At 40.2% G+C, this 20,684-nt stretch overlaps 2 protein-coding genes across 9 annotated transcripts in view; both read right to left on the bottom strand.

The window, feature by feature from the left end:
* The window catches only part of LOC104152984 (rho guanine nucleotide exchange factor 28), a 133,258-nt gene extending 131,277 nt beyond the window's left edge, over nucleotides 1-1,981 (bottom strand). For 4 of the 8 annotated variants that reach the window (XM_068925505.1, XM_068925507.1, XM_068925501.1 and 1 more), the window contains exons 1-2: nucleotides 1,894-1,974; nucleotides 1,142-1,213 (exon numbers count right to left, since the gene is read on the bottom strand). The gene's annotated coding sequence lies outside the window, so the exon portion shown is untranslated. Of the gene's footprint in view, nucleotides 1-799; nucleotides 831-1,141; nucleotides 1,214-1,893 lie in introns of those variants that run through there. The other 4 variants (XM_068925499.1, XM_068925508.1, XM_068925502.1 and 1 more) reach the window with 2 other exon arrangements.
* An 8,698-nt stretch (nucleotides 1,982-10,679) lies between these two features.
* Nucleotides 10,680-20,589, bottom strand: LOC104152983 (UTP15 small subunit processome component). Its single transcript, XM_068925647.1, has 12 exons — nucleotides 20,434-20,589; nucleotides 19,789-19,881; nucleotides 19,494-19,678; nucleotides 18,255-18,433; nucleotides 17,414-17,539; nucleotides 16,629-16,764; nucleotides 15,405-15,489; nucleotides 12,924-13,073; nucleotides 12,625-12,726; nucleotides 12,272-12,405; nucleotides 11,677-11,735; nucleotides 10,680-11,146 (listed from the first exon to the last, which is right to left on the bottom strand). Exons 1-12 carry the CDS (start codon nucleotides 20,521-20,523, stop codon nucleotides 10,923-10,925), a joined length of 1,563 nt encoding a protein of 520 aa, XP_068781748.1. The 5' UTR covers nucleotides 20,524-20,589; the 3' UTR covers nucleotides 10,680-10,922.
* Between the last annotated feature and the right edge of the window lie 95 nt (nucleotides 20,590-20,684).

The raw sequence follows: 20,684 nt of genomic DNA, 5'->3' as shown, positions 1-20,684 counted from the left end.
GTGCAAGGCAGAACAAACTCTACAGCCATTAAGAGTAAGAAATAAATTTTTTGATACCAAAGCCATTAGATAAAATTCTGATATTCACTGAGGCAACTTCCGCTAAGAAAGAGGACTATTCCACCTCAGAGCCCTCCTCTAATCAGTAAGGTAGTTTACTGGTACCTGCTTATTGACAGCTTTCAGTTTCTATCTCAATGATGCTCAACCTGTAAGATAATTCATACAGCTCAACTAGATGCTAGGACATTAATGGAAAACCTGTGTGTAATTTTTAAAGAATTTCAACTGACAACATTGACAAAAATTCTGAAAAGCATTCCTGAAAGGTAACAAGACGTAGTAGATGTAGTAATATCCGAGCTAATATAGAATAGGAAAAAAAAAAAAAAAAAAAAAAAGGAGGGCTCCAGTCAAAACAGCATGAAAACTACTGGTGCAAATGAAGACTTTTATAGATTTAATACTTGGGCACAAACATTCACTGTAATAAAGCCACGACTTGCTGTGCTAGATAGTATGCTAGCACCTAAAAGACATGCTGTAACAGGCACAGAGAAAACATGTACCTGGCTGAAGATTACAGCATCCCCCTCTTCTATAAGCTAGAAACCAAGACACAGATGTCAAGTGACTGACATGAGGCCATGCAGAGAGCTGATAGCAAAGCTGAAAATTGGAACTGGATCTTCTGAGTCACTATGTTAGTCATAACCTATCCTTCCTATATCCTGGTACAAATTCTTGTTTAATGTGTTATTCAGAATAAAAAAACGTTGAGCCATTTTACACGCCATACCCTTCTGAAACAGCCCCGTAAAGATACTATTCTCTCGGGAGATGACAGGAACTTCTGAGTAACAGCAGCAATTTTAGATGGAGAAGACGACTACTACTGCATCATATACGATAACAAAGTATTAGCAGAAGTGCCTGCTTTATGAATCAAGTGAGAGGGCCAGATGAATGTCACGAGAGGATCGTTATTAAGACAGTCTATGTGAACACTTTCATTACTGCATTTAATACTCAAAAATTGCCCTGGAGGAAGAAAAAACATACTTTAGTACTTAGTCTTTTCACAAAATGTTGACATGTTGCTATTTTATACTGAATGCTCAAAAGAGAGTTATTTTTTTACCTATGTGGAAAAATCCCTCTCATTCAAGTGACTCCTGAAATCCTATTTCTGCAAAGAGAGATTGAATTGTCCCTATAAAAGAAAAACAAAAAACTTAAGTCATCCATTAGGCTTCTTAACACATCCATGAATTTTCATAATAACTTACAAGAATCACCTGTGTTTTTGTTTAACACCAAATATAGAGGCAAGAATAAGTCAGTAAAAAAAGGCTTTTAAAATCCTTTTTTCTGGAAAAAAAAAAGTCAGTGATCAGGTTGAAAACTTATGTAATTCTAAATTGCCCGTACCAGAGTTAATTCAACAAATCATTATGAAGAATTATTTCTAGACTTTGTTTTTCAGAATTTTACAGTTAGGAAAGGTTTCTTTTGCATTTTTTTTTTCAGTTGGAAGAGTTAAAACGTCATTTACCACAGAAATACTAACACTTTTAGGGTTAAAAATCTACCCTACCCACTTAGCTACAAGATCTAAGGAAAAAAAAAGGGGGGGGGGGGCTTTAAACGGGAAACAACAAACGGGGGGGGGGGGGGGAAGGAAGCCACAGAATCCTTCTCTCCCCTCCATTTGGGGAGCTCAGAAGACAATTTAAAGCCCCCGGGAAGTACTTTCCCGTGGCGCGGCCGGCCCGCGGCACCAGCGCGCACTACGGTCCCAGCCGGCGCCAAGGCTGCGCCTCCCGCGCACCGCCGCCCTCCTTCCGCAGCCCCGGGCCCAGCAGCCCCCCGCGCCCCCGGCCCCACACCTACCCGCGCCGCGGGCTCCCGGCGCCGGGACCAGCGGCTGCGCGGCAGCAGGTGCCCGCGGCGCGGCCGCCCCGACGGAGGGCCGGCGCCGGCCCCGGGGCAGCGCCGCGTTACCTGCGAGGGGCGTCCTGGGCACCGCCGCCGCCGCCCGCGCTGCCGGGGGAGGAGCGCGGCGCTGCTGCCGCCGCCGCCGCCGGGGCCGCGCCCGCGGGAGCCGGGGGGGGCGCCCGGCCCCGCCAGCCCGCGGGGACTGAGACAAAGCGGCGCTCTGGTCGCCCCGGGGCGGGGAGGGGGGCAGCCCCGAGGCACCGCCGCGCCAAGCCGCTCACCGGGCCGCGCCGGCGCTGCTGGGCCCCTCCGCGGGCGGGACGGCAGCGGCCCCGACGGCGGCCCGGCCCGGCCCGGCCCGCAGCGCCTTTCGGCGGAGCGCGCTGCCCTCTCCCGGCCGCAGCGCGGCTGCAGCCGCCGGGGCACGGCGGCCCCGCGGCACCCCCGGCCCCGCCGGCGCCCCCCCGCCGGCGCCGTCGGGCTGCGCCCAAAGGTGGATTGTTCAGCACTGGCCCACGGGGCGGGGGAATAAATCTCTCTTGGTGCACTTTAACTTAATAATTCTTGTCCTGTTTATTGGCCAGCTTCCCCCCCCCGCCCCCCTTCAACAGCAACATTTTAACGCAATGCTGTGGGGATGAAAAATTTCATGCAAGCACTGTAAGCAATACATGAGAGACAGCTACTACGCTGTAGCCGGTGCTGGTGAAGCATCGGCTAGAACACTACATGTAGCTGTGTGTTCCTTCATATCCTCCACAAGCCTGGGGAAGAGCAGAACGAGAAAGCAGAGGAAGAGGAAACATGAGGGAGCTGGGTCTGCTCAGTCGGGAATCAAAGCCTAACTAGGTTCCAATTACTGATTTATTGAGCAATGCTACCACTTTAAAATTAACTAAGCCAGCTGTCAGAATATTAAACAAATCCTCAAAAACTATCTTCTGAGATGAAAGCATGCTCTATTGCCATACCTCTTTTCCACCCTATGCTCTTTTCTCACAGCCACTAGGATACTTGCAGATCCTAACTTCTGAACTCTTTCCTCAGTCAAGTACAGCAACGTGAGCGCTGTTAAAAGCAAACAAAGAAAACCCCAACAACTACAAACCCAACACAGCCGTGATCTGCTGTTCTCCAGAGGCTAGACAAAAAAAGTCAGCTGACATTTCAAAGATTAGGTTAGGTATCAGGAAAAAGCAACAGTAAAAGATAATGTCTTCCCTAAAACTCACTAGGTACAGAGATCAAAAAGTCTTCCTTCTTAGGGGTTTAAAAGAATAGTGTGAGATCAGTTATGCAGACTTATTCCCTACTTAGGGGCAGAGAATGAGGCAAATGATCCCCTTTGGAGCCTCTCTCAGACTGATATTTCCATTAATTCTATGATTTTTGTTTGTCTTTTAAACTGTTAGCCACATATGGCAAAAATAGTGGATGCATTAAGTGTTAGTATTCTGTGTGGATAGGAGAAAAAAAAAAAAACAAAACCACCAATGGACATAAGAAACAGCCACAGAATTCAGGTCAACATTTCCTTTAAATCTGATTAGAAGGTCCTCATGTTGCTTTCTAAATTAATAGAAAAGCTGCACGCAAGCTCTAAATACATTGAAAGCTCCTAGTTAGGAGCACAAAATCACTACCAGACTCAAACTTCATAGCCAAAAATTCAAGCTTCTTAGTGATTGGTCTTCTTACCAGATGCCCTTAAGGAAATTATAGCCTCGTAATTCACTTACCTCCGCCCATCTGAATGTATAATAGTTTCACCAGCCTTTTTAATAAGTAAATATATTAGACTGCTGCAACAGAGGACCGGTCATGAACATACCTCCCTGTAGCAGAGGTAAAGAAATCAATTAAACCCCCTGCTTCCCTCCCTGAATTTTTAATTAAAAGAGCCTCATGGCCTTACATGGTGTGCGTCTACCTTCAACATTTGAGACCTTTCATTTGTTTACTCTGTGTAGCTTATCATCCTGGCAAACATCTCCTCAGAGTGCAAGAAAGCAGAGTCTTTCTGTGCCTTACTTCTCAGGACTCATCCCTCAACTCCATGAGCTCTCGGAGGTTATAAAAAAAAAAAAAGAAAAGCCATAGGCCACAGTGTGATCAGGACTTGACTTTGGAAAGTTGTATTTGCAAGGAGACGGAATGAGGAGCAAAGGCTGATTGAGCTCAGCCAGGTTAGCGATAGCTTACAACAAAAACATTACTAATTTATAGCATCTTTCCTCTGCATCTAACCCCAGCGTACTTTACTGAAAGCAAACATAAGGATTGCTTCACTTATCATGGAATATAGCCGTATCTTACCTGCAAGCTATCCAACCGCATGTTATTCAACTGCATAAGACAAGCAAAAACATATCTGCAGCAGATCCCCAGGATTTCAATTCCAAATTTTCCTGACTGCAAAAAGTTATGAAAAGAAGTAGTTAACAGTTGCAATTTAATTTATGTAATTTCCAACATTAGTAGCAGTACACTAAGATGCTGACTTCGATCTCAATTCCAGAGAAAATCCGCTCTAGGATTTCCATTATTAAAACAAGCATTATGTACATGTTTTATACATACTGGGACTACAGATGCAGAAGTTTTGCTAGAACACATTCGAGTATCACAGCAGAAGAGCCACCCGCACACACTTTAGAGACTACCTTTATATGGTGTAGAGCACTCTAGCATCGACAAAACAATCATTGCCTAGGAGTTATATGTCATCAATTAATGTTTACTCAGTTTTTTCATGGTGTGCTGAATGGTTTTGCTTGAATGACAAACATGGAAATAAGAGGTCATTATTATCTATTATTCTCAATACAAGCATTTTGAGGCTATGGGCTGCTTAAAAATAGTGGTTCAGGAAACAAAGCTCGCTCTCTCCTGTTTTTCAACTGTAAAATTTGTGTGATCTTCCCTGAACATTTTGTCTGGCCTATAAAACTTATAGTGAACTTGCAGTATCCTATAAAAATATTCCATGTTTTTCCACAGAAAGTCTGACTTCTTTATTGTGCAAAATTTCAGGATATTAGGTCACAGCATCCCACCACACGATATCACTGAAAGGTAGCCTACGACTATCCAGGACAATGCAAAAGGGTCTCAGCTCAGTATTGCAACCGTAACCCTCACAAACTGAGCTCAAGTACATATACAGATGAAAATCAAACATTTGGCAAGATTTGCCAGAGGCAGCTCAGCCTGTGTTGCACAAGCATGGTTACAGTCATTAAAAGGTTTTGTTTGTTTTTAAATGCAGAGACAGGATAGATTCTGAAGACTAATTGCTATCGCTGGCAAAAGCAATGACACACTCCTCATCCATATGGACTTCTGATGCTGCTGAGCAGAATCAGAAGAGATTTTGGAATCTATGAAAGGGTGCATTTTGTTCTTATTTTTTTTAAGGGATTTCTTAAGCCTGCCTCAACGCACTTGAGATTTTTCCTAGTACAGCCCAGGCTTTTATATTGTCAGTGAACTCATGATATTTCAAATCTAAACCAAAAGATCTTTGGCAGAAAGTTAAATGATGAGAAAGCATAGGAAAAGGTAATCTGCACCAAAACTTCAGATTTTAGATGTATAATTTTTCCATTTACTGTTGCAACTACATGAACAGATTTGAGTTCTCTCAACTTCAGAATTCAATGATTAAATAAAGGTTATAACTCTGCAGGTAGTAACATATTTCATTTGACAGTGATCAAACACTAAAGGGTAGGTTCCCTTCTGGAATAAGCATATACCTTGCAACAGCAACAGAATTAAAGTAAGTTTCTTGTAACAGCTTATGTATTAAATTATGCAGGACTTCAGCCAAGAGGGTTTGCATCTTGATACACACAGAGCAAGAATATTTCCATCTTGGTTCATATCTGTCCATCTCCTCGTACTTCCTGCCAAATTAAGCAATCAGAAATTGCTTGATCAGCCACTTCAGTGTTACAATATTGCACTTTCACAGCTTTAGCCTTCCTCTTCACATTTTACTGTTTTCTGTGTCAAATCCTTTGCGCTTTGTATAACACTCTTAGCAACCACCACTCCTGTTGCATCTTCATAAATAATGTACATAACTCAGCCCCCTTCTACCTAAAGAAGGGGACAGTACACAGGTTAGTTCTGCAGAATGCCAAACACACTTAGGAACATAAATATTCCCTGCAAGAAAAAACTGACTACAGACTGTTGCATCCAAACACCCTGCTTTTATCTTATTTGCCATAGCAAGTTTATTTTAAAACAGTATTCACTGTATCAAGTAAACTTTAAAAAACTAACCCAGTCTGTCTTAATTTATATGCTATTGGCACCCAGAAATTTCACTTGATGCTGTGAGTTTCAGTTAAATGCCCATTCTCATGGGGTGACTGAAAAGTTCTATTTGCTCATAACGAGTAATGTCCTCATTCATCTGGAAGTTAGTCTTTAAATGGCCCAAGAAAGCAAACATACACAATTATATCATAAAAGGTACATTATCTATAAAAAAAAGCCAAGAGGGAGATGTTACCTGCGACTTCACCACTGAAATTCTTAATGGCCTATCAAAAACCAGGTAAAGCTAATAATGCTAAACAAAAGAACAAGCAGCCTCCGTTCTCCATCCCTTTCATCTTGATGCGTGTCAAAACACATTGCATTAGGACAGCAAAAATCTAGTATTTTATAAAAGGGGAAACAAGAACAGAGCTGTGAAATAACATGCCAAATGGTAACTCAGTAGTCCTGCATTATCTGACAGCCTGCAAGTGTACTTTCATGACATTCAGTTATAAAAATGTTCAGATAATATAACCTATATCCCAACTGAAGAGTGCAAAAGGAGTACTCAACTTCCAAAGACTATTTTAATAAAACTGCATCAGCAGTTTAGTACAAAAGTAACATAGTGTTTTAATTATAAGCTCTTTATGTCCAAGACCAAAGTTTGCCCTTATTTAAAGCAATGTTTTAAATGGCTATCCTCCAGCACTAAAGTACTTCAGTGGTTCTTGCTTTACAAGGCGCACATAAAATGTGAGTTCTGAAGCCCTCTCCTACGGGAACAAGCAGAGATGGATTTTACCACTCCAATATTATGCTACTACTTCTGTACAGATGGCTAATAAAGAAACTAGTGAGCTGCCATGGTTTACAGCCTAGATTCTCACAGTACTTTCAGCAAACAGCATTCTCGCTTATATGCTACAGCCTTAAAGGACTTGCTGAAAATGACACTCAATTCTAAGATGCTAATTACAATCCCACACCACTTGAATGGTAAAGAAGCCGAAAAGCGTTCCATTTTATGATGGAAACACGTATATAGTAAAGCAAGCCCTAGCAAGGCAATAGGAATGTCAGTTAAGATAACCCAAATACAAAGTACACAACTGGGAGGGGGGGGCCCAAAAAAAAAGTAAGCGGGCCCACTCAAACTGCTTTCTTTTGTGAGATTTTTTTAAGTTTGTTTCAATTGTCTCTTATTTTTGAAGTCCTTTATATCATCATAATGCCATTAAGTCATAATGTTAGAGCATAAACACTGTTGGTGTTTTCTACTGTCTCATAGCTACTCAGCTTTGAACAACTCAGCTGACAATTTAGGAAGTTCTAGCGGCATGGTCTTCAAAGCACATCTGTTGAAATAGAAAGGTATGAACTCTCATGAATTTTGAGCACTTAAGTAATTTAGCAATATAAGTTTCACTCATTATCAGAAGAGGTCAAGGGAAAAGAGACCAGCATCCATCTTTCCTGACAAATGCTCACTGGAAGGTTTGCCAAAAACCACCAACCAACCAGCTCATCTCTCTTCTTCCCAAGTTAATTCAGGTGGTTGAAGAACAGGAAAGAGAAATGTTCAATTTAATTTTCTTTTAGAAACCCAGTCTATTTCTGATTGCATTAGGCTGGAGAGGCCTCTGTGCTAACAATGCCTCAGAGGCATAACAATATTCTGAAATAGGGGAAAGAGGAGATTTTTCCCTCGTTTAAATAAAAACCTGCAAAATGCTTCTTATGAAAAGGATTTCAAAAAAGTGAGGAAAGTGTATTTCATTTAAAACTTGCTGCTCTGGAAAAAGTTATATTAACAATATTTCAAAGCCAAGCTAACACGGTAACTAATTCTCAAGTGACCCAGAAGTCAAGAAAGATGCTGCGTGCAAGAAAACCACTGTGCTCTCTTTTCTATAAGAGCAGAATCCCCCTTTTCACAGAATCACAGAATCGTTTAGGTTGGATGGGACCTCTGGAGATCATCTAGTCCAACATCCCTGTTCAAGCAGGGTCACCTAGAGCATATTGCCCAGGATCACATCCAGGCGGGTTTTGAATATCTCCAGCGAAGGAGACTCCACCACCTCTCTGGGCAACCTGTTCCAATGCTCTGTCACCCTCACAGTGAAGAAGTTTTTTTCTCAGGTTCAGTCCAATGAACAATTTTCAATCCAATGAACAATTAATTTTAACTATTCCAGTTCATCCCATTCCATCTCACTGCTTCAAGAACGTTAGATTCCAGGGCACAAGGTAACAAACTTCTGGAAAAATAATTAAACTACAAGAACTTTAGGCTTACTTGCAAAACAGCAAAAATATACGTCTGACACTGCATTAATGCATTTTAAACATTTACCAGCACACAGAAACAACTGCAAACTAAGTTATTTACAAAAACTTTGTTTTTCACTGTCTTATTGAATGGCAGTCTATTACAATGTCGATGTTTGAAGTTTTTAAAATAACATCATAGTTAAATAAAATCAGAACATAAACAAAAGGAGCCTCACTGGCAATAACAAAGCCTTCGTCCGACTCCTCTGTAACTTAATTATTTAAGTACTGAAAAAAAAAACTTGTATAATAAAAACAAGTCTTACTACATGAGGAAAGAAATCAAGAATAATTTTCATAACAGACAAGAGCAGGGACACAACAGACAAGTTTGACAAACAGGCTAGGTGTCACTTGAACAAATGCTAGCAATCAACACAGAGATAGTGAATCTGGTAGAACTCATAATACATCTGGCTTCTTCTACTCAAGTACCAGAAAAATCAGTAGGGCCAGTTGGATAAAAGAGGCTCCAAAATACAATTTTAGTAGTCTTCTCAGAAACTGAGGTCTTAAATAACATTTGGTTTTCCATCTTCTTTTATCAAATTCCCATTTGTATAGATGATAAATCACACCTGCAGCCAGTTCTACCTTGGCAAGCTCAGTTTGTAGAATAATATGAATGGAAAACCTTGTAATAAACTAAGCTACTGTAAGTTCATAAACTAATTGCTATTTTAATTTAATTTCTTTCTGTGGTTCCACCAGCAACACATCAAACTCCAAGGCACTACAATGGATACATGCTATGAGACTATCTAAAGGTAGTCTGAGTTTTTACTGATGATAATCATACATTTGATGTCAAGATGAGTGGTCCTCAGGTAGCGGAATACCAGGCTGCCAACAGAAATATCCACCTTCAACTACAAAAAGTACTGAAGGGTCATGGAATACAGGAACTCCAGCAAGGTAACACAACCCACCCCTGAAGCTTGGTTTTGAAGTCTCCTAAGAGACTTTGCCTGATTAGGTTACATAGTTAAGTAACATGCTGATTTGGTAAAAGACATCAGAAAGTTCAAGTGTATTAACAGAAATACATTAAAAATAATAAAGCGAGCAGTGAGGAAAGTAAGTTCTCATGAACTTGCACCTTACTATCCCCCTATTACAATTATCTACAATCCCCCTAAGACTTCAAAACATAACCTGCAAAACCCAGCAGCCGAGAAGGTATACCGCTAACATATTAACTTAAGAGCTGACCAGATACTGCTCCACAATTTTTAGTCAAAGACGGCTAAGATTTTATGCAGAGCTTGCAAGAATTGTTCAGGTTATTTCTACCATCTTTCACTGCCACACCTGGGCAAGTTCCTTTTGCAGGAAGATCATATTATATCTCAACCGTATTTCAGCCCTAGGGAAAACACAAAACACAGAAACAGGTTAAGAAGAAAGTTTTACCTTACTGTCTTCCCACGTGGGTATACCGAAGGCCACCCAACACCTCTTTCCAAAGTATACTATCTCACTCCAGAGCTGCTTGAAATTAAGCATGCAATTACCCCAGCACTCAAACGCATACTGGTAACAAGGCAGGCTTGTGTTACATTTACTGTACAACAAAAATTATAGGCAATATATATAAAGCAATTCTATTTAACTGATGATTTCCTCATTGATGTGGAGTTTGTTTATTCACTAAGTGAATTTAATTTGAATTCATTTCCCATTTCATTTCCCTTAAGTAATTATCTATTTTCTTGAGAATTAAGTTCATATCAAGGTCTATGTACTCTTTAAAAAATGAAACTGGCAAGTTTTTAAATAAACATGAGCATATTTCTTCTATTGCACTAAAAAAAAAAATCACGTGTACCCGTTTTCTTAAGTCATCTTGTTGCTTCCTATGAATTCATGAAAGTCTGAGGTGGAGACTAAGCAGAGAGAGAAAACACAATGCAGTCAAGTCATATCAAACTTACACTTGGTTTTATTCCTGTGTCCAGGTACCTGAGATTGGGTATTAACCAATTCTTATATAAGGCTGATGACACATTAAAATTAGACAAACCTCTATTATTTTCTGATGAATAAAAAGTGGAAGTTGCTGACTGTTTCTCTAAATCAAATAATGACTTAGTAGTATTGGGTGCACAAAACACTCTTTAAAAGTTAAATAGCTTTGGAATAAAACTTTAAAATTCAGTTATTCAAAAAATATTACATGGAAAAATCTTGAAAGAGTCCTTTTTTTCCTCTGTCTTCAATAATTCTGCCTCTTCAAAAACACACTCTGCAAGAGAACTTCTGCAGAGAAGGGACGTTTTGAAAGCTGCTGTTATAAAAAGTTACCAGGAGAATAGGTCATATATTTCAAGTCCAGGCAGTCTTTGCAGCAATTTGTTGCGATGGTTGTCAAGTCAGTTATTCATATCTTGTTCCAGAGTCTTTGTAAGACCATTACTTTTGTTCTCTTCTAGGTAAGCAGCCCTTTTCTTAGTCAAAGTAGCAAAAAGCGCATCCATCATTCCCAAAACTTCTAGTAGTTCCTCTTGATAGTCAATCTCTTTTCCTATGGCTTCCTGGAGTTTCAAGAACTGTTTATCAACAAGCGCTGACTGTCCAACCACAGGCTGATAAATGTCTGCAAAGAAACAGTCACTTAGTAGTCCACACATCTATAAAGACATGAAAATTATAGTGGCTAGATAGATACACATTTAAGGAGTCTGGCAATAGCTGGATGCTGTGGACAAATAACACAACTTCAATGGTGCTCTAAAAAAGGTGTTAATTATTGGCATATTCTCACAGTAATGATAAGTTGAACTAACAGAAGCAGAAATTTTTACTACCTCAAAATAGTCTTTTTACTACCTCAGTGGAGAAGCTGAAGTCACTTGAACTATGCAAGTACGGAAATATAAAGCATCAAATACATTTAGTACTGATGAAGAGCTTTCTGCAGTCATCGCAAGTCAGACTCAGATACTGAGCGTGGTCAAAGCTATCTGGATCATTCTTTCACCGCTGATGAACAAATTTATAAAATAAGTTTGTACTTATAAAATAACCCATATAGGTGTGATTTGTTAAAGAGATAGCACTTCATAACACCTTATTTCCAAACTCAACATTAGGGCTTTGAGAATCTTCTTTGTGTGTTATACTTACCAGTGATCATATCTGCAACAGTTACCAGTACAGGAGTAAATCTAGGCTCAATCACACGCCTGCAAAATTAGAACACAACCCAATTTTACCATTTTTGCCAACTGTCCTTCTCCTTCCACCAACTAGTTGCAAGCAGCTTTCTCATATACAAAGATTAGACTTCTTTTTTCATAAAGAATCCTCACAAAGCAAGACTCGCAGAGCTGTGAGTCAAAAGACTTACATGCGGTATTTACCCTTTTGCAGAGAAGGCAGCAAGGTATAGAGGACAAGCAAAAACATCAGGTACATGCAGACGTGAGTTTCATCAAGACAAAAAATAGCAGTACTAGAGGTAGAATATCAGGCAAAGAGGGAAGATACACTTTCTTTGTGTCTCTCATATTATCAGCAAATTTGTTTTGTGCTAACATGTAAACTATTTCAGTACTCTGGGTGAAATCCTAGACCTTGATATCCGAAAGCAAAAGGCATACAGATTTCAGGAGTACCAGTGTTCCACCCGTGATCTCTTGAGACTACATGGCAAAAGCTAACAAGAAATGCAGGCCTCAAAGTAACTGCTCAGAGAACATTTTTAGAAAAAACAAAATACCTTGTCACAAAGGTAAGGAGGAGACTAATTTGCTTCTCGTCTCGGCCAGCAAGCGCACTCCTTAGTGTCCCTCTGCGATTTAGTTCCTGCATGACTGCAACTGTAACTTCAGGAGTATACAGCCTGATGTGGGGCTGGACATACATAAGAAGAGTTTAGTACCAAGCGCCATCTTCAAACACAAAGCAGAGTTGATACCAGTTTGCAAATAAATAAATAAGAATGCCCAAGGAACTCATGTAGGTTTGATTCCTTTCTAGTTCTACACTAGAATAAAGTTAGTCTGAGATAAAGCAAAATTCATTTCAGATGACAGAACTCAACTTTGATAAGACAACACAACAGCACCATACCTCCAGTACTGCATCAAGGGCCTTGGATGACTGAAAGCTCTTCAGCAGCTTGTCATACTTCCTCAAAACACATTTTCCAGGTTTACTGACATAGAAATCCTCCTAGAATTGAAAGACAAGTTCAGAGTAAGGCAAACACGTACACAACGGGTTAAATAATTTATTATCATGAAGAAGCTTATGTGTCTTTGCATCTTTCCTTCCCCCTTCCTCTTCTTCAACACAGCCCAAGAAAACAACAGCAGCAGCAACAATGAAATCTTGAGAACTTCAGTATACATTTTCTCACCCCGCCATACCTGTTTTGGCATGTAATTTCTTCCTTTTACATAGGTTCTATATGCTGGCTGTCTCTTCTTTTGAGACTTTTCTTTGCTTTCTTCGGGTTTTCTATGTTTAACATTTAGCACCCCATTGGTCATGCCTACAACTATGGTTTCATCTTCAGGCTAAAATGAAAAAAAATCAGTTAGCAACCTAGTGTCTTTGTTTGATGATGCATGCTATACCATCGCAGCTTTTTCAATTTTCATGCTTCATAATAAGGCTCCAATCACAGGAATATAGAATAATTTAAGTTGGAAGACACCTCTGGAGGTCCTATGGTCTAGCTCCCTGCTCAAAGCACAGCCAGCTTCAAAGATGCAGTCCTAAGCAACAAGATCTAGCTAACAAACCTTTGATGTTAAAGTTCAAATACGCGATAACATCATTCTGTTTCAGGTTGCAAACGCCTATAATTCATGACTGTTTTTTAAATGGTGTTCGGTTCCCTTTGGCCAATACATGCTATACAACAAATACGCCATTCGGCTATTACACGCTATACGAACAACATCTATTAGAAAGCTATCACTGAATAGCAGTTTTGAGAATAAAGCGAAAATTGTTCAAAATATCAGTCACTGGTACAGATTCTGTATAGCAAGGTTATATTTATTTAATGCTAAAGGTTATAATAAGTGATGCATGGGGAAAAATAGTAACTTCACATACAAAACAATGGTTTCTGACCTATTACTACTAACAGATAACTCTATGAAAACATCAGCTTAATGCTCAACAGCTGTTAAGAAAAGCAAATAAAGTGTTAGGAATTACTATAGAAGAAATAAAACAGAGGTCATTATGCCACTGAATAAATCAATGGTTTGCCCACCTCTTAAATCCTTGGAGGATCCTATTCTCAAAAGATAGTAGCAGACTTGGAATAGAAGAATCAAAAAAATAAAAAAGAAGAATACAAGATTGGCTTGATTTGAGGTAAAACTAAGGGAGGTAGAACTGTTCAGCATGGAAAAAGGGCTTCTTTTACATCCCTCCTCAGATGTCCTACAGAATCACAACAGGCATGGATGGAGACAGTGGATGGAGATCAGCTGTTCAGTCTCTTTCAGGAGCATTAGATGAAGTTCATGAAGGTTAAAATGGAATAAAAGGGTGTAATTCTTCACATAACAGGTAGCAGACCTGTGGAACTCCTTGTTAAAGAAGTCTTGTGAACGTTAAAAGCTTGCACAAGCTCAAGGTGGGACTGAACAGGTTCATGTAAGAGAAATCCATTGAGGGTTACACAGACTATACCCAGATCAGCAAATTTCCCACCTTGAAATAGTTGGGAGTTTGGGAAAGTATCAGGAGACACATCATACATGCTTGCCCTGTTTTTACTTTTCCGTATGCATCTGCTTATGGCTACAGCTAGAAGCAGGGGTCTGGGATGGGAACGACCTTTGGCCTGACCCAGCATAGCTGTTCTTATGTCCTCATGTGACCATTTAAAACTCAAGGTACTTAATCAATATAAAACAAAAGATTATATTTGAAAGATGCCTACAGAGATGCCAAACTACAGGATTTGCCCCTGATGTTTTGTAGTTGCTACAGAAGCTTAAGGGCTTTGGTTTTTTGGTTCTGTGAAAAATATGCCCTACCTATAATCTTCACCTCAAGCTAAGTCATTCAAAGCTCGTTATAGCTCTAGCCATCTTGTACTCACTAAAACAGAAAGGTGGGGAAGAACAAGGGAAGCACCCCTGCGTTCCCCATGGTTCCACTAAGGGAAGGGAAATAGCAACGTAAGAGGGCTGGTATCCCTGGCATTCCATTGCATGTATCCCTCAGAGGCTAGATAGGAGGGTAACTGCACCACAACAGCAGTGTTTACAAAAAGCGGTGCTGGCCTTCAACCTTCCTCCCAGGTCGTTTATCCACTGGAACTCAAACGGCCTGGAGAAACGAGTGCCTTTGTTTTCTCTTTCTGAGACAATGAGACACCCACCTGGACAGACAAGTTCGATTCTGGTCATACCTATGCCATCTTTTATTCCTCAGACCAACCTGACACTAATGACTTCTAAGGAAGGTTCATCCCATTCCAGATTTTTCAATCAAAAAATGCATTACTTCTTCCCTTTACCACTGCCATGAAAAGAGACTCAAAAGGTTCCTGAAAAGCAAAAGATGAGTACAATCTTCTTAAAAGCCAAAAGACATGGCTATTTCCTTGTGAACTACCTGTCTTCCCCATGATGATGATATTGTCCTTGACACACACACAATTCTGTACTGATTTAGCAAGGTATTCAGCAACTGGTACCTTATCTATAACATTTAAAACTTCTTAGTGCAATGTTTGCTAAGGAGCAATATATTCAGTGACCCTATTTTGCATGCAGAGAATTCTTCTGAATGAACAGTAAAAAGCAAAAAGGAATTACTTAAGCTACTTAAAAGTTGTTGGTAATTATCTTGCCTACAAAGGTTTCTAATGTACTTACCGACAGCGCAAGACTGAGGATTGATGTTGCATAGTTAAAACTGTGGACTACTTTGTAGGAAGTTGTACTGTAAATCTTCACATGCCTATACAGAAAAGTAATGATTAAAACTTTGCTATTAATACCTTATTGTAGACACTTTGGAAGAATTTCATCCTTCTAAAGTTCTGTTAGATCAGTTTAAGGAAACTGAGTTTTTAAACAACACTCTCTTCAGACTACCACTGAACTTATTCTTCATTATTGTTCCTGTAATAACAGAAAAATTCTAATAAAAGACACGTAAAAGGCAAGAAAGGATTACCCTTACCCCCAAAAGGTGACAACAGGGGGAGGATACAAAAAGAAAAAGAGGGAAGACATAGAGACCATCTGAATCTAGCAACACTTATTACGAAACACTAAGACAGCGTTTCCTCAAACTCTTTTTTTTTTTTTTTAATTTTAAATGGAAGATCTATTTACAATTTATGGAAGCAAATACATGGATATTATTGCCTCCTACTGCTGTTTAATGATCTGGCATTAAAAGCATTGAATGACAAATAGGTACAAAGTTAGTGATCTTCAGCTCATGCTTTCTGAATACAGTACTTGAGTAAGCCTAGGAAGTACCAGAGGAAGGAAGGAAGAGAACAAATCACTGTCATTTCAGGCTATTGGTTATGTCTCAGAGACAACAAGTTGAATAACTGTAGTCAGCAAGAGGAGGCGGAAGTAGGAACAGAGGGACATCCTGCAATGAGACCATATTTGACTTGTGCACCTCGGGCGCATCCCTTCCACTGATAAGAGTCAGTTTGAATGACAGGAAGAAACTTACTGCACAGATACGCAAAAATAGGGTCTTTTAAAGGTGAATACTAATAGCGGTTTTAGTGACTGCATTAAAGTAAAGTAAGAATGGTCTCTTTACCAAGACTGCAAAGGTCAGTTTACAGATTCAGAAAAACGAATGCTCACTGAAAAGTGCCACACATCCATTCCCAACTGGCAGGTGCAATTCCCACCGATATTCAGGCTAATAAGAGGGAAAGGCAAGGGTGTACTGCAACATGCACCTTGGACCAAAAATGTTTCCAGATAAATTACATCCCTAACAATTAAAAAAAAAGTCTCAGGTCGAAACATCTGCACAGCTTCATTCTGATATTTTACCTTCAAAGGGAACAAAAGAAATCCTAAGGAATTTAAATCACAACAAAGTCATAAAAATATACTAACCTGTCCAGGGATCCTGACAGTAACCTTTGTCCAGAGCTGTTCAGGCATAAACAAGTAACAGTTTTATGGTGATTTTTAAGTGAAACTAGCAATTGTCCACCTTTTAGTACATCCCAAACTTTGACATATCGACCTCCTATGAAAAGGAAGCACACAGAATGGTTTTTGACACAGACACACACACACACACACACACAGAGTTCTGTTCCTTTGTTTTCAGAGTGAAAGTATACACTGCTTCCTCCTTTGTAACACTGAGCTTTCTGTACCTACTCAGCATCCATTACAAACAAGGGACAAGGCAGATAACAAGTCTGCTCCTTTTTTCAGGTCATTCTGCAAGCACAGCTGACTATCTCAATAACCTCCTTATAAAAAAAATTTAGATTCGGCACTGGGTCACAGGACTTCTGATGCAGTAAGAGGAGACTAAAAAGTCTTGCTAAGCGTCATCATTAAGAGAAAGGTACAGTCCCATCCTTTCAAAACAATTCTTAAATACGTTCTTTCTTTCACTTCAGCACTGGGTCAACTAAAGTATTTATCTAGCCATTAAAATTTTCTTTTATTTTTGACTGACTACAACAAAAAGCTAATCAGAGACAAAATACCTCTGCCTTCACCCTCTGGATCAACACAGATTCCCAAGGAAGACCTCTAAGAAATCCACCTGTTAAGTCACTTACCATTATATTGCCAAATAAAAACATTACACAGGAATTAAGTAGCTGAAATGCCTCTCAAATTAGGGCCAACAGAAAAGAAAGTTAATTTCATTCAGGTACCTGCAGATACTAGAAGCCCCCCAGAAGGGAAGAGAAGCACACTCTCCACAGGCTGGCCATGTTCTATTGTCATGACACTTTTTTTTGTTCGTGCATCAAATACTTTCACAGTGTGATCATAGGAACCTGTAATCAACATCATAAATAACTGAAATTTAGTTCTTGAAATAGTTTCACTTTCATAAACAGCCACATGCTACAAGCTAAAGGAGCTCCTGCCAGATGGAAACAGCCTTGAACTATACATTTAAAATACCCAGTGTTTTACCCAGTTAATTCACAGCCTTCAGACAGCATACAGCTTTCAATTCTAGACCTATCAACATGTCAGGCCTTATATAAAGTCTTAACCATATTTTCCTTTCATTCTTAAGTGTAAATATAATAACAAAAATCAGAAAGCCTGATGAAACCTGTGTCTTACGCGTCTAAACGTTTAAGTTTTAAGACCACAAGTTTTAGGCTGCACAAATTACAACGGAACATGTCTCCTTCCAAAACCTGACAAAGCATTTCAGTCAATGCCAGCTAAAGGATGAATTCACAGGACTGACTTAAGCTTTCAAAGGCAAGTAACCTTGGCAGGCTAAAGCACAAACAAAGTGCACGTTAGAAATGACCTCAACTAAGTTTCCCTACAGGTATCAGTGTTACGACAGTCAAACCCCTTAAAACAGAAAAACAAGCAAAAAGTAAATGACAAAGTAGGCACAAAGCAGGAGGACAGATCTTTCATGTTTAATTTGTAATCAGAGAGATCCTCCTGGATCAAAGAGAAACCATCTTTCTCAATTTTTCTTCACTTTGATCCAAAAGAAGCATTTAAAAAAAGAAAACAAACCTGTTATAAAGACATCTGCATTCAGTTTACTCGCACAGCCACATCTCACGTAGTCCGTATGCTCGCTGTATGACACAATTTCTGTAGCACTGGGAATATCCCACAAATTTGATGAATAATCATCACCACCAGAAAATATTCGGTATTTATCAGACAGAAAGCCCACTACATGAACAGCTCTAGGAAACAGAATCCACAATATCCAAAAGTTAAAACATATACTTGTTTCCAGAACACTTAGTTTGTCTGCAGCATTTTTTAAAATAAAGTATTCCTTCTACTTTAGAAGTTAAAAATACTTTAGTTTTTGTATTTTCAGCTGGAAAAAGATCATGCTGACGGGTGCTGATCTAAGCACCAACATGATCTGCCTTAAGTGTTTTACAGGGCTACTGGATGCTGTAAATTTTTTGTTTCTCACTGAGGTCTGTATATTAGTACTCTAAATTTCTAATTAGTAAATTTTAAGATTGGTTTGGAAACTCTTCTTATCCTTTAAAATCACTATTCAAACCCATATTATCACTGTAACATCCCAACAAAGAACAATCTTGACAGAAAACACAGACACCCTGAAACTTATTTACGGGTAACCTAGAGTCATAAGATAAGACCCTATCTGCAGCCAGAGAACTACAGTGCAAACACACTCTTGAGTTCTGCCTATGTGCTTTCCAATTCTATTAAAGTGAGTTTGTTGTTGCTGTAGATAGATAAAATATCTACAGTTTTCCACAACACAGCAGTCTACATAATCTAAATATTACTGCTGTGTTCTTTCTATAAAACTGATAAGCCTATTTCAAACATTTTTCTTCTTCTCACTGGAACATAAGAGCTCCTCCTCTTCTATCCCCCTGCCTTTCTTTTTTTTTTTTTTTTTTCTCCAAGTGTTTTTAGAACTCTGTTTCTCCCAGCATCAAACAGAATTTGCTTATCACTACAATGTAGTCACAAGACTATACATACACAATATATTAATTAACGGACACCTGCCTGAATTAGAAGATACATTTATTCTTCCACGTACTCAATTCATTTTTGGAAATAAAAAAATATATATTGCCACTCCAAATCTGACATTAACATTTAAAACCCCTCTTTTCAACAAGATGACTGTGAGACAGTTGGATATAACACAGATTAATATTTTTAAGATTTCCAGCAACACGCAAAGCAGACACATGTAAATGCACGAGCAAGCTTATACATACAAGGAACAAAACAACACTGTCTTACTTAGTATGACCATCAAACTGTCTCAGTGGTGCTCTTCCACTGATATCAAAGAGTCGAATGCTACCTTCTTCACTGCCAGCAACAAGCAGTTTGCCATCATCTCTGTATGTGGCACAGTAGGCAGCATCTTTGAAGCGAGAAAATGTTTTGATTGGTTCCTGAGAGTAACGACCATAAATGTGGATCTAGCAAAACAGGAAGACATTAAGTTCACTCATATGGTACCAAGTGACAAATCAAGTAAGACCATTTACAAAGCCAAAGAACATAACAACCTCAAAAGAAGAGCACTTACCCTTGAGGAGGCTGTGACAGCATAGTTATATGGAGAAACTGGGGAGAAGTCAATCTTGTTTATGGCACCAAATTCCTTTATCTGAACAGGTGTCTAAAAGAATTGTAATAAAGATTCTCAAATATACAGAAGTATGCTAGCAAAAACTAAAGTAGCAACGCTAAATCTACTATTCTTTCAATACAGTACTCAAAATCCTCTCTGGGACCTATTTACTTTTTAAAAACACTCCCATTAAGTTTCTCTCCTGCCAGCCTTCTACAGCTTTGTAGACTGCGGATGCACTTTTAACATTTCTTATTCATGCCTTACAAACGATCCATTAATTATGCATGTCATTCGAGCACACAAAAAGCTCATCCATGCACGCTCAAAAATAGTTTGATTACGCTAACGAAGGCGATAAAAAACACTTCAGGACACTAGCTGTGTGCATCGGGGCCAACTTGCGCTACAAGTCCGCCTAGTTTTCTAGGAAGTCATTCAGCGAGCTTTGACACAGGACGGAACAGCGCTACCGAGACGGCGGCCCGTTACTCAGAAGCTAGAGGGGCGGCGGCGGCGCCCCCCGCCGGGCTGCCGGCAGCCCTGAGCACCCCGAGGCGCGGCACAGCGGCCCGGGCCCGGCGCCGGGGCTACCCGTACCTTGTAGCCCCGCCAGTAGAGCGTGTCCTGCGTGACCTTCTCGCCAAGCCTGGGCTGCGCCGGAACCACCACCGGCTTGTAACTGGCCATCGCGGCCCGGGCGGGCCCGCGCGGCGCCTCCTCGGCGGGCCGCGGCCGCCTGCGAGCCCTGCCCCGGGCTGCGGGCCGCGCCGCCGCCGCCGCCGCTGGCTGGGCGGGCCGGGCGCTCGGGGGGTGGGTGCGGCCGGGCGCGCCGGGGGTCCTGCCGCCGC

This window comes from Struthio camelus, chromosome W (genome assembly GCF_040807025.1).
Source record: "Struthio camelus isolate bStrCam1 chromosome W, bStrCam1.hap1, whole genome shotgun sequence".
In the NCBI taxonomy this organism is placed as follows: domain Eukaryota; kingdom Metazoa; phylum Chordata; class Aves; order Struthioniformes; family Struthionidae; genus Struthio; species Struthio camelus.
The sequence above is the reverse complement of the archived record's forward strand: the minus strand, read 5'-3'. Positions and strand labels throughout refer to the sequence as shown.